This window comes from Xiphias gladius, chromosome 9, assembly GCF_016859285.1.
Source record: "Xiphias gladius isolate SHS-SW01 ecotype Sanya breed wild chromosome 9, ASM1685928v1, whole genome shotgun sequence".
Taxonomy (NCBI): Eukaryota; Metazoa; Chordata; class Actinopteri; order Istiophoriformes; family Xiphiidae; genus Xiphias; species Xiphias gladius.
In genome coordinates this window covers 6,696,336-6,709,503 of record NC_053408.1, presented here as the reverse complement: position 1 = coordinate 6,709,503, position 13,168 = coordinate 6,696,336, and the positions used below count along the sequence as shown (strand labels likewise).

General features: G+C 42.3%; 1 protein-coding gene across 1 annotated transcript in view; it reads left to right on the top strand.

The window, feature by feature from the left end:
- The first annotated feature begins 266 nt into the window (after positions 1 to 266).
- LOC120794426 (glutamate receptor ionotropic, NMDA 2C-like) overlaps positions 267 to 13,168 on the top strand; it is a 42,408-nt gene continuing 29,506 nt past the window's right edge. The window contains exons 1-3 of the mRNA XM_040135511.1: positions 267 to 608; positions 3,007 to 3,105; positions 12,270 to 12,335. Coding sequence (XP_039991445.1) covers positions 267 to 608; positions 3,007 to 3,105; positions 12,270 to 12,335 — 507 coding nt within the window. The remainder of the gene's footprint in view (positions 609 to 3,006; positions 3,106 to 12,269; positions 12,336 to 13,168) is intronic.

The window sequence follows — 13,168 nt, the reverse complement described above, 5'->3', positions numbered from 1 at the left end:
TGCACACACACATTGGCGCACACATTCCTCATGACACAAGAATCTAAATGTAGGGCTAATGCTGTCGCACAAAAGGGTCAGAGAGTGAGACAGACCAGGGGAGAGAAATAAGGGCTGGATGTGTTCTGACGGATTACGAGGCATTATATCAAAACATCATAAAAGTAAAGCAGCTTGTATGTGTGACTGTTGCTCTCTTTCCTTTCATTCTCCCTTCCTTTCCTGCCCTCTTTCTACCCCTCCTTTCTAGGGAGTAGGCTGCCAACATGGCCATTCCCAGAGGACAACCTCCTCCTTCTCTTTGGCCTCCACTCTTCCTCCTCTTCCTCATCTCCTCCCCGCTCCCCCTGCAGGCCCGGCCACTCCTTCTCCACCCGTCCATCAACGTGGCGGTGGTGTTCAGCGGCTCCAGCTACCAGAATGAGGTCAGGGGTCGCCTCAGCGGGGAAAACTTTGTTGACCTGCCCGTGGTGGTCAGCCCTGTCACCGTGCTGGTCAACGACACGAACCCCCGCGACCTGCTGACACGTCTCTGCGATACCATGGCAATGGAGAGGCTGCATGGTGTGGTGTTTGAGGATGATGTGGGCTCGAGTGCTGGTGTTCAGGTGAAAATGATTTGAGTATTTTTTGAGTTCTTCTCATGAAACAGCCTCTCCGGTTTCACGGTGTTCAATCACCCACATCTGAGTTTCCTAAAGCTGCAAAAGGCAACCCTTTCTTTTTCGTGAAGAAGCACCTGTCCTGTCAGCTTAAATCACAAAGTGGAGCAGCAAAAAAGAAGAACTCATTGAGATGCCAAGCATGCTCTGTCTTTGCTCAAATTAAATTATGGTGTTGGTATGGTTTCTGGTCGCAAAGGGAGAAGAAGTGACATCAAATCATAAAAACAAAAAGTAAATCATCCTATAAAAAACCCTTCTACCAGGGGAAAGACTGCTGAGAGTACTCTTTCTTTAAAGAAATCCTACTTTACTGTACCTAAATAAAAATAAAACGTCTCTTAATTAAAATGTACCCCTAGAATAAGTTAAATTTACTTATAGTAAGTACGAAGTAAGCACATACAATACTCGAAATACTCTTTAAGCTCTTCACGGATTTATTTTTTAGTACACAAAAGATTGCTTTGTTACCGTAAAATGAGAAATGTAATTGTTACTTCCAACTGTAACTCATATTAGCCGTTAACGAGAAATTTAAGTGTGAGGAATGTGTGACATTGCATTACATGATTCATTTTGCTTTGAAATCAGAGAGATAAATTAGAGTTCAAACCTGCTGTTTGGGATGGGCAACATGCAAAACAGCTTGGTCCACCTTAAAGTGTAACTTCACCTCCAGCTCCGAGCCTAACTCCACCTGTTCCAATTTTTTTGAAAAATGCTAAAAAGTGGGCAAGGGGCTGAGAAGCAGGGGTCGGGGACGGTAGACAGGATTTGCACAGCGAAATCCCCAAGCCAGAGAGTGACACAGAATCGCAAGAGGGCCTATGCCAGAGGGCTCTTTTGAGGTGGAGGTCTTTTTCCCTCCAGAATCCCCTGAAGCGGACATTAGTGTGGTGGAGGACCATGGTGGTCCCGAGCCATATCAATTCGAGCTGTTGGCTCCAGCCCCAGTGTAGCTCAAAGCCGGAGCTCTCGGAGCAGAGCATGTAGTTAGAATAGAGCTCTTGTGAAAAATGTCGATTGCAAATGTACATAGCGGTGTGTTGCTATCGAGGGACCTGATGCCATCTGCAACCATTGAAAGAATGCAGCCCGATGGTGGTTCTACAGCTTTCAAAAGCACAAGTCCAAACCTGTGTGCCAAAATTGAAAAATACTAAGTAGAGGTTCAACATATAATAGCGTAGAATCCTTTGAATGATGAGTCTCGATCTGTATATATTTGAAAATGAGTGCGTTGTCACAGATTCCCACTTGAACAAGTGCTGGGGGAGGTGGGCTGACCACCTCTGATTAGAGGGTGTGACCTTTCTTTTTTATATATAAACTTCATGCCATAAATAAATCCCAATCGGTTGACTCTGTGTCAGCATTGGCCTTGCAAAGTTCAGGACTATTTAAAACAGCAGATGGCGTGTTGAAACATTTTCAACCCTTGAAAAGCTGATTTTATTAACTTTGGTAAGAAATGGTCAATGTCAACATCAGCAGTGATGTGACATATCATTTAGGTTACAGCTCAAAAAACATGTTTTAGTGTGCATTACCTTAAAAAACCTGAATTAATACTGACAGTGCACTCAGTTTGAGAAAAAAAAATCTTTTTTTTTCTTTTGGTGAAATCCAAAAGAGTCAAGTTTTGTAAAAAAAAAAAGAAAAAAAAAGAAAATCTAACCTCTGGAGCCTTTGATTGTGTCTAGTGATCTTCCTCAGCAGATAGACTGGAATTGTAGATGCTCAAATTTCCATATTCCTGAGCACTTTGAAGGAGCAGTGTGGATTTTTCTTGTTAATGAAAAAGCCCTGTTGACATTTAGTGTTACTTTTTACATTAACTTTTGGCAGGAATGTCTATCGCGTCTTCTGCAGGTTAGTGCGTGTTCGCTGGAATAAACGAAATGGTGACCCACTGTTTTAAACATTGCTCCATAGCACTGCGAGAGATCAAGTGGCCAACAGGATACCTTTAAGGACTTCTTGTCAATATGGTCGTCAAAGTTGGAATTGAAAGTTGACACTCAAAGTTACAAATTACATCAAATTTGATTTAGTGATAAAATCAAATCAGCTACTAAATGGACCTTGAGGTGTGATTATTTTGTCAGCTGCTGTTTCAAAGGTCAGAAATGAACTTTCAGTCAAATGTCACTCAGGTTTGACCCAGGACTGACAGCAGTCAGTTAAATTTCAGGATTTTACCCAAACTGTGGGCCCTGGGCTGCCGAACTCTACAACCGGATTAAAAATAGCGCTGTACTATCGCTGTTTATCTAACGAACTGGTGCAACATTTCCAGCTTTCTTTGTGCAAACACTGAATCTGGCTGTTGTGTCTTCAGGTGGCAGAAGTGGCCCAGATCCTGGACTTCCTCTCCACTCAGACAGCACTGCCAATCGTGGGCATCAGTGGTGGCTCTGCAGTTGTCATACCATACAAGGTAACGTCAAAGTAATGAGCCAGTCGTCTCGGCACCGGCCCGTCGTCTACCTCGAGCTTGAACTGGGCATAGAGTAGTCTGGCTTCTTGCTATGCCACGGAGATGACACAAAAAAAACGCATTTCACGCAGAGGTGTTGATATAACACTAGTCACATGTAATGAACAATTAAAGAGACAAGAAAAAAGATTCTAGGAATAAAATGAACATCAGCCTGTAATGTAAACCCTGTCAGCAGCAGCACTTGCTTCTCCTGTCTTAGTCAGAACTCTTCCACACCGGCGTCATTCAGCTTAAAACAACTTAAGTAGGTCAGAGCGGTGAAACCTACTTTGGCAAGCAACTCCCTTGCATGCAAATATTTGGATATGAGCAATTCAGACGAATGTGAATAATCAGAAATAACTGCAGCCATCGACCCTCATCAGGTCCTCTAATCCCTGGCTGAGAAAAGTCTGAGTTGTGGGAAGGAAAACTTTGTGAAGGGAGATAAGTGCTACGGCGATCTGTACCTCAATCAATCTTCCCTGCTTTTCCTGCTATGATTTAACGTGTATCTCATTGATGAATGGAGACGGAGAGCAGTGAGCTGTGTAGTTAGATTGTAAAGAAGAGATTAATGACACCAGATGGATTCTTAATCTTTGCTTTTTCTCTACTTTGAAATAGCAACATGGCTTTCATCCCTTCTTCCTCTCACTCTCCATGTTTTTTCTGCTCATCTTCCCTTCTTTCCTTTAACTGCTCCGCTGCTATCATCAACACCTTGTATTTATAGAAGCAACTCTCACACATCAAAACACACATGCAAATGAACACCCTCGCATACGAGAGCGCGCACACACACACACACACACACACACACACACACACACGCGCACACACGCACACACGCGCACACACACACAGCCAAATGGGTGCCTTCCTAGACTTATCCAGCATCCAAACTGGGCTAAAAAGTGTAACAATGTGGCCGTGAGTGGTGGATTTCACCCCCAGGCAACATTTGGCAGTCCACAGCATGTTTTGTTTGTCGGTTTCCTGTTAATAAAAAGGTATCCGGAGACGTCACATCATAGATGGGTATTAAACGGGAGGAGTTGTAGCTGCAGGAGGGTGATTGATTGGCTGTGTTTTGATGGCAGAGCAGGAAAGGCAGATTGAGTGAGTAAGAGGCAGAGAGAGGAGAAAGATGCTTCGACGAAGCTTGGCTGAGAAAGCTGCCTGAAGGCAGTGTTTTACTGTCTCACACATAAGTCTCTCTTTCCTCTTTCATAAGTGATATAGTCATTCTTTTTTCCCTGCTTCTTTTTTTCCCTTTATTTTACCTCTCACCTTGTTTAATTTCTCCCTCCTTCCCGTATTTTTTTTTTTTTAGCCCTTCAAACCCTCCAGTTTGTTTTTTTTTTTACCATCTTTCCCTCCATCACCTTTTCTCCTCAACACATTTAAATCCAGTTTTTTTCGCTCTGTTGTGTGCTGGCTGCATCCATTAAGTGAGAGGGCTGTGCTCCTCTCTGACGTCTTGGAGCTCCTATAAAACTGTTAATTAGACCCTTCAGGAGGCTGAAGCCCCCAACTGCCCTCATCATTCACCCCCGGATCCAAACCAGTCACTCTACTTTTCCTTCTATTTTTTTGTTTCGCTGCTGTCGTGTAACCTCCCATGTTTTCCTTATTGTCGCTGCTTCATCTTAAATCGGCAGGGAGGAGTTCATATTTACCCAAGATGTGCTTTTGATACTCGTCTTGGGCAGCACTTCCACAGCGCAAAGTATCGTGGGGCAAAGTTTGTGAGTTATCAATAATCTTTAGTTTGAAATTTGCGAAGCCGAACACGGCTGGTCCAGTCTGGATCATTTAACTTCTCTGCCTGCAAAAGACAAAAGACAAAACCCAGAGATGGAACGTTATCTATCGCACCGAGCGACCGTTTGTCTGATGAGCCCAAAGTGTTGAGTGACAGTTCTGTATTTAGCAGAAGGAGTAAAGCACTCGCCTCCGAGTTCTGCCTGTCGAAGGCCTCATTCAGAGCCTCCTCCTCACACTCCCCCTCGATCTCTTTCTCACTGTCTTATAAACTCCTTTGTTGTCAGCAAGGAGAAAAAAAAAAAGCTCGTCAGTGGTGTCTGGCACAATGGGACAGGTGGATTGGATGGAGAAAGACATGTGTGAGTGCATGATTCTCTTAGGGGATAAAAGAGTTCAATAGTGCTTGATTATCAATAGCCTGATGATGATGAATATCTTTGATGGCGGGTTTAAAAAGAAGCAGCAGCCGCGCAGGCCGCCTATTTATGGCTCCTGTCTCAGTGATCTCTCTATGGCAAACAACAAGGAAGGAGGGAATAAGACAGAGATGAAAAGATTGAAGGGAGGAGAGGAAGTGTGTCTTTTGTCAGACGGCACATACATCAAGCAAAGGCGAAGAGGAGGAAATGAGAAAGTGTGAGGAACGGCTGAGAAAAGGCATAAAGACTGTTCAATAGGGCCTGAGAGGGAAAGAGAAAAAATATTGCAGCATATCTCTCTGAGGAGTTGGAAATCAGAGGGTGAGTTTGTTTTCTCTTTGTGTGCGTGTGTGTGTGTGTGTGTGTGTGTGTGCGTGTGTGCCTGTGCTTGTGTGCTCTTGGCTGGCTGACTGTGAGTCATTGCAGTGTGCGGGGTGATCATTAGAGGGTGCTGCATCCAGATGTTGAGTCTCGGGAGGAGCAGAGCAAGAGACAACATGGAGAAGAAGGGAGGAGGGAGGACACTGACAACGAAGCTGTTGCCCAGGGGGGGGCTTGGGGGGGGGGCGGGACTTTTAATGACAACAACAAAACTTTAATTTATGATAATAATGAGAATGATAATAATTGGCACCATTGTCTGTCCTGTGAAAACCACGAATCTCCAAATTTGGCGATTTTTATGTTTTCCGAAACACTACATGGCCAAAAGTTTGCAGACACTCAAACAAAGTATGTGGATATCCAAACATTACACCCATATGAGATTGTTGAACATCTCCTTTCCTAAACCATGGGCATCAATCGGCTGCTATATCCGCTTCCCCTCTTCTGGGAAGTCACGCCACCACATTTTATAACTCGGCTGGACGGACTTTCTCCCATTCAGCCACAAGAGCATTGAAGTCAGGCACTGATGTGGCGTGACAATTCCTGGCTCGCAGCTGACGTTCCATTTCATCCTGAAGGTGTTGGATGGGGTTGAGGGAAGGCCGAGGGGTTGGAAACGGGAAACCAACGGAGCACTTGGAGGTAAAACTTCCACTTCGGAAGGAAGCAAACTGAACTCAATGTGTAAAGGCTGCTGAGAGTCTTATAAAATAATCTGAGCTTTGTGTAAAGCTCTGACTTGTTACAAGTAGCAAAGATTATTCAAACTGGCACCAGTGACTTTATGGGGCTAAGAAAATTCACCTACCTCACACACTCATACAGTAAGAACCTTTCAAAACATACTGGATTACCTCAAAAATTCACTATCTTTGGCCTCAAATACTTTTGAAAAGGTCATTTTGGAGATTTTTCACAGGCCATATAAAAGAGCATAACTGCTTTTGTAAAACTATTAGTACTTACTGTTTATTTGTTAAATAATGAGGGTGTAGTAAAACACTTTTGTTAAGGCTGTTGAGAAGCATTTTGGGAGAGAACAGATTAATTAACTACAGATAACAGCTCTTATCTATTATCACGAAGCCCTATTAAATCTCCCCGTTTTCCTGTTTTTCAGGAAATACATGGCGAATGTTTAATCGCTCACAAACCACATTTTGTTCGATACATTTCCAAACATCAAATAATGAGTGATTGTGGTTGTAGATGATGACAAAGTCCGGAATAAACAAAGCTGACAGTTTTATGTGTTTGCCAGTAAACGGGAACAAAAGTGCCTTTTAAGTGTGAACATGATGGATTTTTGAGGCAAAGAAACTGTTGAGCTTGAGTATTCAAGTGTATAACATCATTTATTACAATTTAAAGCTGTCAGTAGAAGATTATATTTCGGGAGTTACTCTCTCAGTCCTGGCTGCAGTCTAAGGTCACACTCCGGCTGGGATATTGGACTGGAGTGATGCAGTGAGCCAAACGTCTCTCATTGGATCACTGTGCACATTTCATTTTATGGGTCTTTTTTTTTCTGTGGACAGACTGACCCGCTTTCTCCGTTTGTCGTCCTGTACTTCTGTTTCCTCTCTCCACCCCCTCACTTCTGGCTCTCTCTCGGCGTCGTGGTCCAGAAACCAGAAACTCCACAAGCAGGTCATTAGAAGCCCCGTGCTGCTGCACAGTGCTCCCGCTGGAAACCGTTTTTTATCGCTGGGAATGAAGCTATGTTAATGACCAGGCAGCCTCCAAGTCTCATAGCATGGCCCAGTAATTTCAATGAGGCAGTCAGTCAAACTACTGATGCCGTGGCATTGAATGTAGAGTCAGAATTGAGGCGATTTTTTTGTGAGAGTGGTTGATTATATTTCCAGGAGGTCTGGTAAGAAAGGGAAGTTTCTCTCCCTGGTTGAAAATCAGTTTAGAGCCCCTACCAACATAATGAGGGCATAATTGCCATGATGGAGCTTAATTATCTAATGAAACAATCTGTGACAAAGGGGTTGTTTCTATTTAAAGGGCCAGTTCGCACAAATATGTCTTTCTACTTCTCATGAGAGGTAGCTAACCATGGAGACAGCTTTGGTTTTATGCTCTAAAGCTTCAGGATATCTCTCACTGAGATTTCTGCCACCAACCTCAATGCAACAAAAGTGTAAGGAGTTTTTTTTGTGATGCTCAAAGCATCAAAACTACTTTACTGCTACTGCCAGAACTACTTTGTACCACATTAACATTTCACATTTCATTTAAGGACGCAGCAACCACTGAGCACACCAAAGTCATGTCCTCCGTAATATGTCTGGGAATTTGGAGGGTCTAATGACATATACATATACAGTGTTACATACAATGGTTTTTTTAAGGCTGACTCTGATATTAAATATCTTAAAATTTGACTATTTTCTGGCAAAAAAACAAAGTAAATTAAAATGAAAGGGATTTTGGAAATAAAGCTTTGAAACAACATTTAGACCAAAGTGTTGATAGACATAATTTGAAGAAAATAGAAATTATAATATATCTATCTATCTATCTATCTATCTGTCTATCTATCTATCTATCTATCTATAGATAGATAGATAGATAGATAAAATAACCCCCTATTTGGGGGCTAATACTCTTAGGCCAGAGGGGTTGATTCAGGAGAGACAATTTGCAGTTGAGTTTTTCAGATGTAATGTATATGCAAATGTAATGTGCTATATGTCTACAGCTAACCCGTCACTAATGCACAACTGCAGAGGCTCACTGTAGCACCGCAGCACTGTCTGCAATAAAATAATAGAGATTAACCCTGTATATTTACTTGTATTGGAAAATCTTTATAGTGGGTTAAAAACTCAAACATCTGGTTCAGGATGCTTTTTGGCCTGTGCATGTCTGCACCACTGTACTGGTGTTTATCCATCTTTCTGTATGCACTGCAAGCTAGGTGAATAGTTGTGGGTTTGAGACACTGGTGAAATTTGAGATATATTCAGATCCATTACTCCACTGATCTGACATGTCAAAGGCAATTTACTTGTCACAGGGAGTATTATTCATCCTGTTTAAAGAAGTTGTATAATGTCTTCTGTGGCTCTGGAAGACGTTTGCCAAGTCTGAAAAAAATCACTCAAGCGACTCCACCTGAGTAGCTGAAGCTCAGTCTGGGAAAAGGAGATGACAGTTTTTTAAAAGAGCCTGTGTTATACCTGCAGTGGAGTTTGGAAGATGTTTGGAAGATCGCGGCGATCACCAGGCAGAGAGGGTCTATCGAGCTGTATTATTGGATCTGTAGGAGCCAGTGCATTTGAAGTATGAGCCATACCAGAGACTAAAAGCCAGGATATCTCAGCCTCTGCTGCATCAGTGGGTAGCGTCATTGCTCTTTGGATGGAAATGTTGGTCTGTCGGATCTAACACTTCGGTCCAGATTGGAATCTCTCAACAACTACGACATGGGCATGAAATTTTGTACAGACATTCATGATTCCCAGAGGACATACCCTAATGACCTTCTCTGACCTTTTCCTCTAGCTAGACTGCTGGGTAGTTGTTTGTACGCAAAACCTTAATTTGCTAAGTAACTATAGCCATCAAATAAATGCAGTGGAGTAAAAAGTAAAATATTTACCACTGATATTTAGTGGAGCAGAAGTATCAATATCACAAAATGGTAATAACGAAGCACATGCACCTCCGAACAGTGCTAAAGCATAGTACTTGAGTAAATTTGCCTACCATCACAAACTTTTCAAGCGACCGAAGAATGATATCTGCACGTTTGATGTATCCGAATCCATGCGTGAGTGAGCATCTGTGTCTGCAACCTACTTCCAGTTTGACCGACACCAGTCTTTCCACCGAGGGGAGGCACAGCGCAGAGTTCTCCCCATGGGAGGAGAGGAGTGTGTGCAGCCATCATGTCCACCATCTTCTTGTCACATTACCATACGCTCCTGCAGCAGGACTGCTAATTACGTCTATGTGTGACAACCACACTGCCAAGGTGGCGAGAACAAGACGGCTGGGAAGTGAAGAACAGGGGGTGGGGGGTGGTGGAGGGGCGTGGGGGGTGAACTCTGTCTTTTCATGTGCATGTGCGAGTGTTTGAGATTTTGACATGGAAAAAAAGGTCATTTTGTCGTAAATCTTGTTCGATATCAGTGTGAAAGAGAATGTTGGTTTCTTTCAACTCCTTTGCTTTTGACTTTTTTTGATTTTTCACAATTTAATATGCTATTATTGGGAAAGTGATGAAACACTGATTGGCGGGGGGGGGGTCACCACATTATTTATCTATTTAATAGCTCAGACACAACTAATTGGATTTTAATAGCACTTCAAGTGATGCACCTCACCACTCCTCCTTCACACCAGTTGAAATGACACTATTGTTGACCAGGACTTCCAATCCAGAGACATTTTTTATTTACTCGGTGACAGCCTGACATGGTTGTGTACCGCTATTTTTATAGCTGTTCTGGTGCGCAGCCCAGTCAGTGGTCTAGTGGAGTTTCAGCCTCCGGAGGTGAGTCTCACACGAGCTCAGACGGAGATAAAACTGGTGAAATTGAGTGAAGGAGAGTCTGGCTGTGATATTCCTGTGGTATTCCTCGGGCTGCACAGCTCTCTGGGGCTTTGCAGAGGCTCTGAGCTGTGGGAGAGGGAAGAGCAACAGGAAGAAGAGAAGACAGTTAGTCACCTCTGAGACAAGGACAGACAGAGAAGATCTGAGACCTGTTCCCAAATGGCGCTTGACAGTTTAACACTATCGGCTTTCTCTTTCCTGCCTCACTCTATCATGCATGACTTCTCTATCTGCATACATCTGTTTTGCTGTATTTTCAGATTTCCCACACATCCTATCTTCAGTTTGTGCAGGATGCTGTTGTACAGTTTATGGATGTGATAAAAAAAGAGGAGACCATATTACACTGACCTTCGCCTTCTTGCACCAGCTCCTCGTCCGTTATTGAATCAAATTTAGAATTTTACTACTTGTGTTAAACCTCTGCACGGTCTTGCACCTGCTTACATCACAAGTCTGCTTATGCCTTAGAGCACCATTGGGCCCCTTAGGTCTCCAATCCACACTCTGTTATTACATAGTCCCATCTCAAAAAAAGGCAGGGACAGGGTGTCCAGACTGTGGAAAAGTTTATTTGAATCTGTTGAAACTGTTTTCTAGTTTTGCTGTTAGTTTAAACCTGAAATGCAGCCTGTATGTTTGTGTCTTCTGTGTAGGTGCATATGTGGATCCTAGCACCACCATGACGTTGGAGTGACATGTCTCAACAGTTATTGTACTAATTGGTGTGAAATTTGGTACAAAAATTCATGCCACTGTTGGGTTGAATTGAAATTGTTAATCTGTTAACTTTTCATCAATTGCCATCAACAGCACTTCATTAGTTCTCAGCTTGGAATTCCTGAGAAAAATGTGTGACAACTGCTCACTTAAAAGAGTCTTTTTATTGCATTTATACACTTTTACATCCTCCAGTATTCCTCCTCTTCTCATCCCTATAGCCTACTTTACCTGAATGCTATTTGAAGGACATGGGTTCAGTGGGCTCTAATAACTTTCCATCTTATCTGTCAACACACACGAATACGCAGTGAGTAGGTATGCAAATGTATGCACAGACACATTCAATATTCGACCACCCCTTCTCGACAGAAAGAGAGCAGCAGGATTGAGTGTTTGCAGTTCAGAGACACTTGTACCAGATTGAGGCTGAATATAGACAATCAAAGCTCGATCGTTAAAAGTAAGCGTCTGTAAAGGTGCAAACTGTACTGTTTGTACGTTGTATTTGCTGGAATAAACTGTTAATACATGCATTTTGTCAATTTATAAACTTTCCAATGATGCTTTTTACGACATTGAAGATATTTAGGAAGATTTTTAAACATATGACATGTTTAAAATTCTTCATAATTTCCTACAAAGCATCATTGGAAAATTTATAAATCAAAGCCAATTCAAGTGCCATTGTGCAAGCACTGCTCCCTTAAAATTTAGTCCTTTCTTTCTCCCCTATTCGTTACTTCTTATCAACTTAATTGGTTTTCGAAGGCCGTTCCGCTGTGTTGCCAACGTTACTTTTAACAGTGATGGTTTTACAAGTGATAGTATGCCTGTTGAACAAGAGGAGAAATTATTAAAATGCACTGTCCTAGCAGTGGTAAAGTTTCATCCAAATTAAAATATTCCTCAGCAGTAACAAGGTTAAAGGTGCATCTAAAATGAGGAGCAGAAGACGAGCTAATTTGAAAACCTTTCGTCAGTTTGCTTCTGTTGTGACAGAAAGTTCAATGCTTTTCTTGGATCTTTGTTTGCTGATTTGCTCAAGATAATTTACCAGAGCCGGCTCAAAGGTGAAGAATATTTCATGACCTAACAGGCCAATCAGAACTCAGAACTTTACACAAACACCCACCCTTATGAAATGTCTGAGAAAAACCAGAACCTAACATGCTTTTGCGTCACCCATATTTCAATTCACGGGAGGTTTTCCCCACCTGAACCCTCAAATGAGACACTCTCACTCTTTACAGGCAGAGGGATCATCCTTCCTGCAGATGGGAGCATCTCTGGAGCAGCAGATCGTCTGTATGTTCAAGGTACAGAAATGTATTTCAGTGCTAACTGACAATCAAACCTTATATAAACAGTAATTGTACAAAACTCTCGGTTGTCATACTAAAGAGAGGGTCCAGTCTGATGGGTCATTAACACCGTTGTGTCCTTGCGAGTCCTTGATCTGATGTTCTGGACCAATGTCCACAAACAAATGCAATCTGTATTTAAGAAGGACTCTACAAATTCTCATGAGATTAGAGGGATTGATGTCAGCGGATGTTTAGGGAGTCAATGGGATAATCTCAGTTAAATCTGTGATACCCCAATTTTATGTCATCATCTAGTGGGAGCATTTCCACAACTGAGAAACATCCACTGTGAAATTGGCAGGTATATTTGCGATAAAATGCGGATTTTAAAGGTTTTTCTCGTTTGTTCCTGTGATCACTGTCCTGATGTGGTCAACCCCAACTTCAGACTCCACACATGTTAAAATACAAGAAGAATCATTTGCAGAGACTGATGAGAGTATAATGCCAAGTGTAATGCTTAAAGGAATAGTTTGAAATTTTGGGAAGTACATTTATTTGACCTTTGTTGCCAAAAATAAGATGAGAAGAGTGATACCACCCTTATAGCTGTATGGTAAATATGTGGCGGGAGCTAGCAGCTGGTTCATTTGGTTTAGCATAAAGTTTGGAAACAGGGGGAAACAACTAGCCTAGCTCTTTCTAAAGGTAACAAAATCCACCTATTTGTACCTCAAATGCTTTCTAATTAACACATTATATTTTGGTTGTTTGAACAAAAACGGAGGTTTAAAAACAACAATTTACCACATTATAGGGGGGTTATGTGCTGAACTGTGACATGA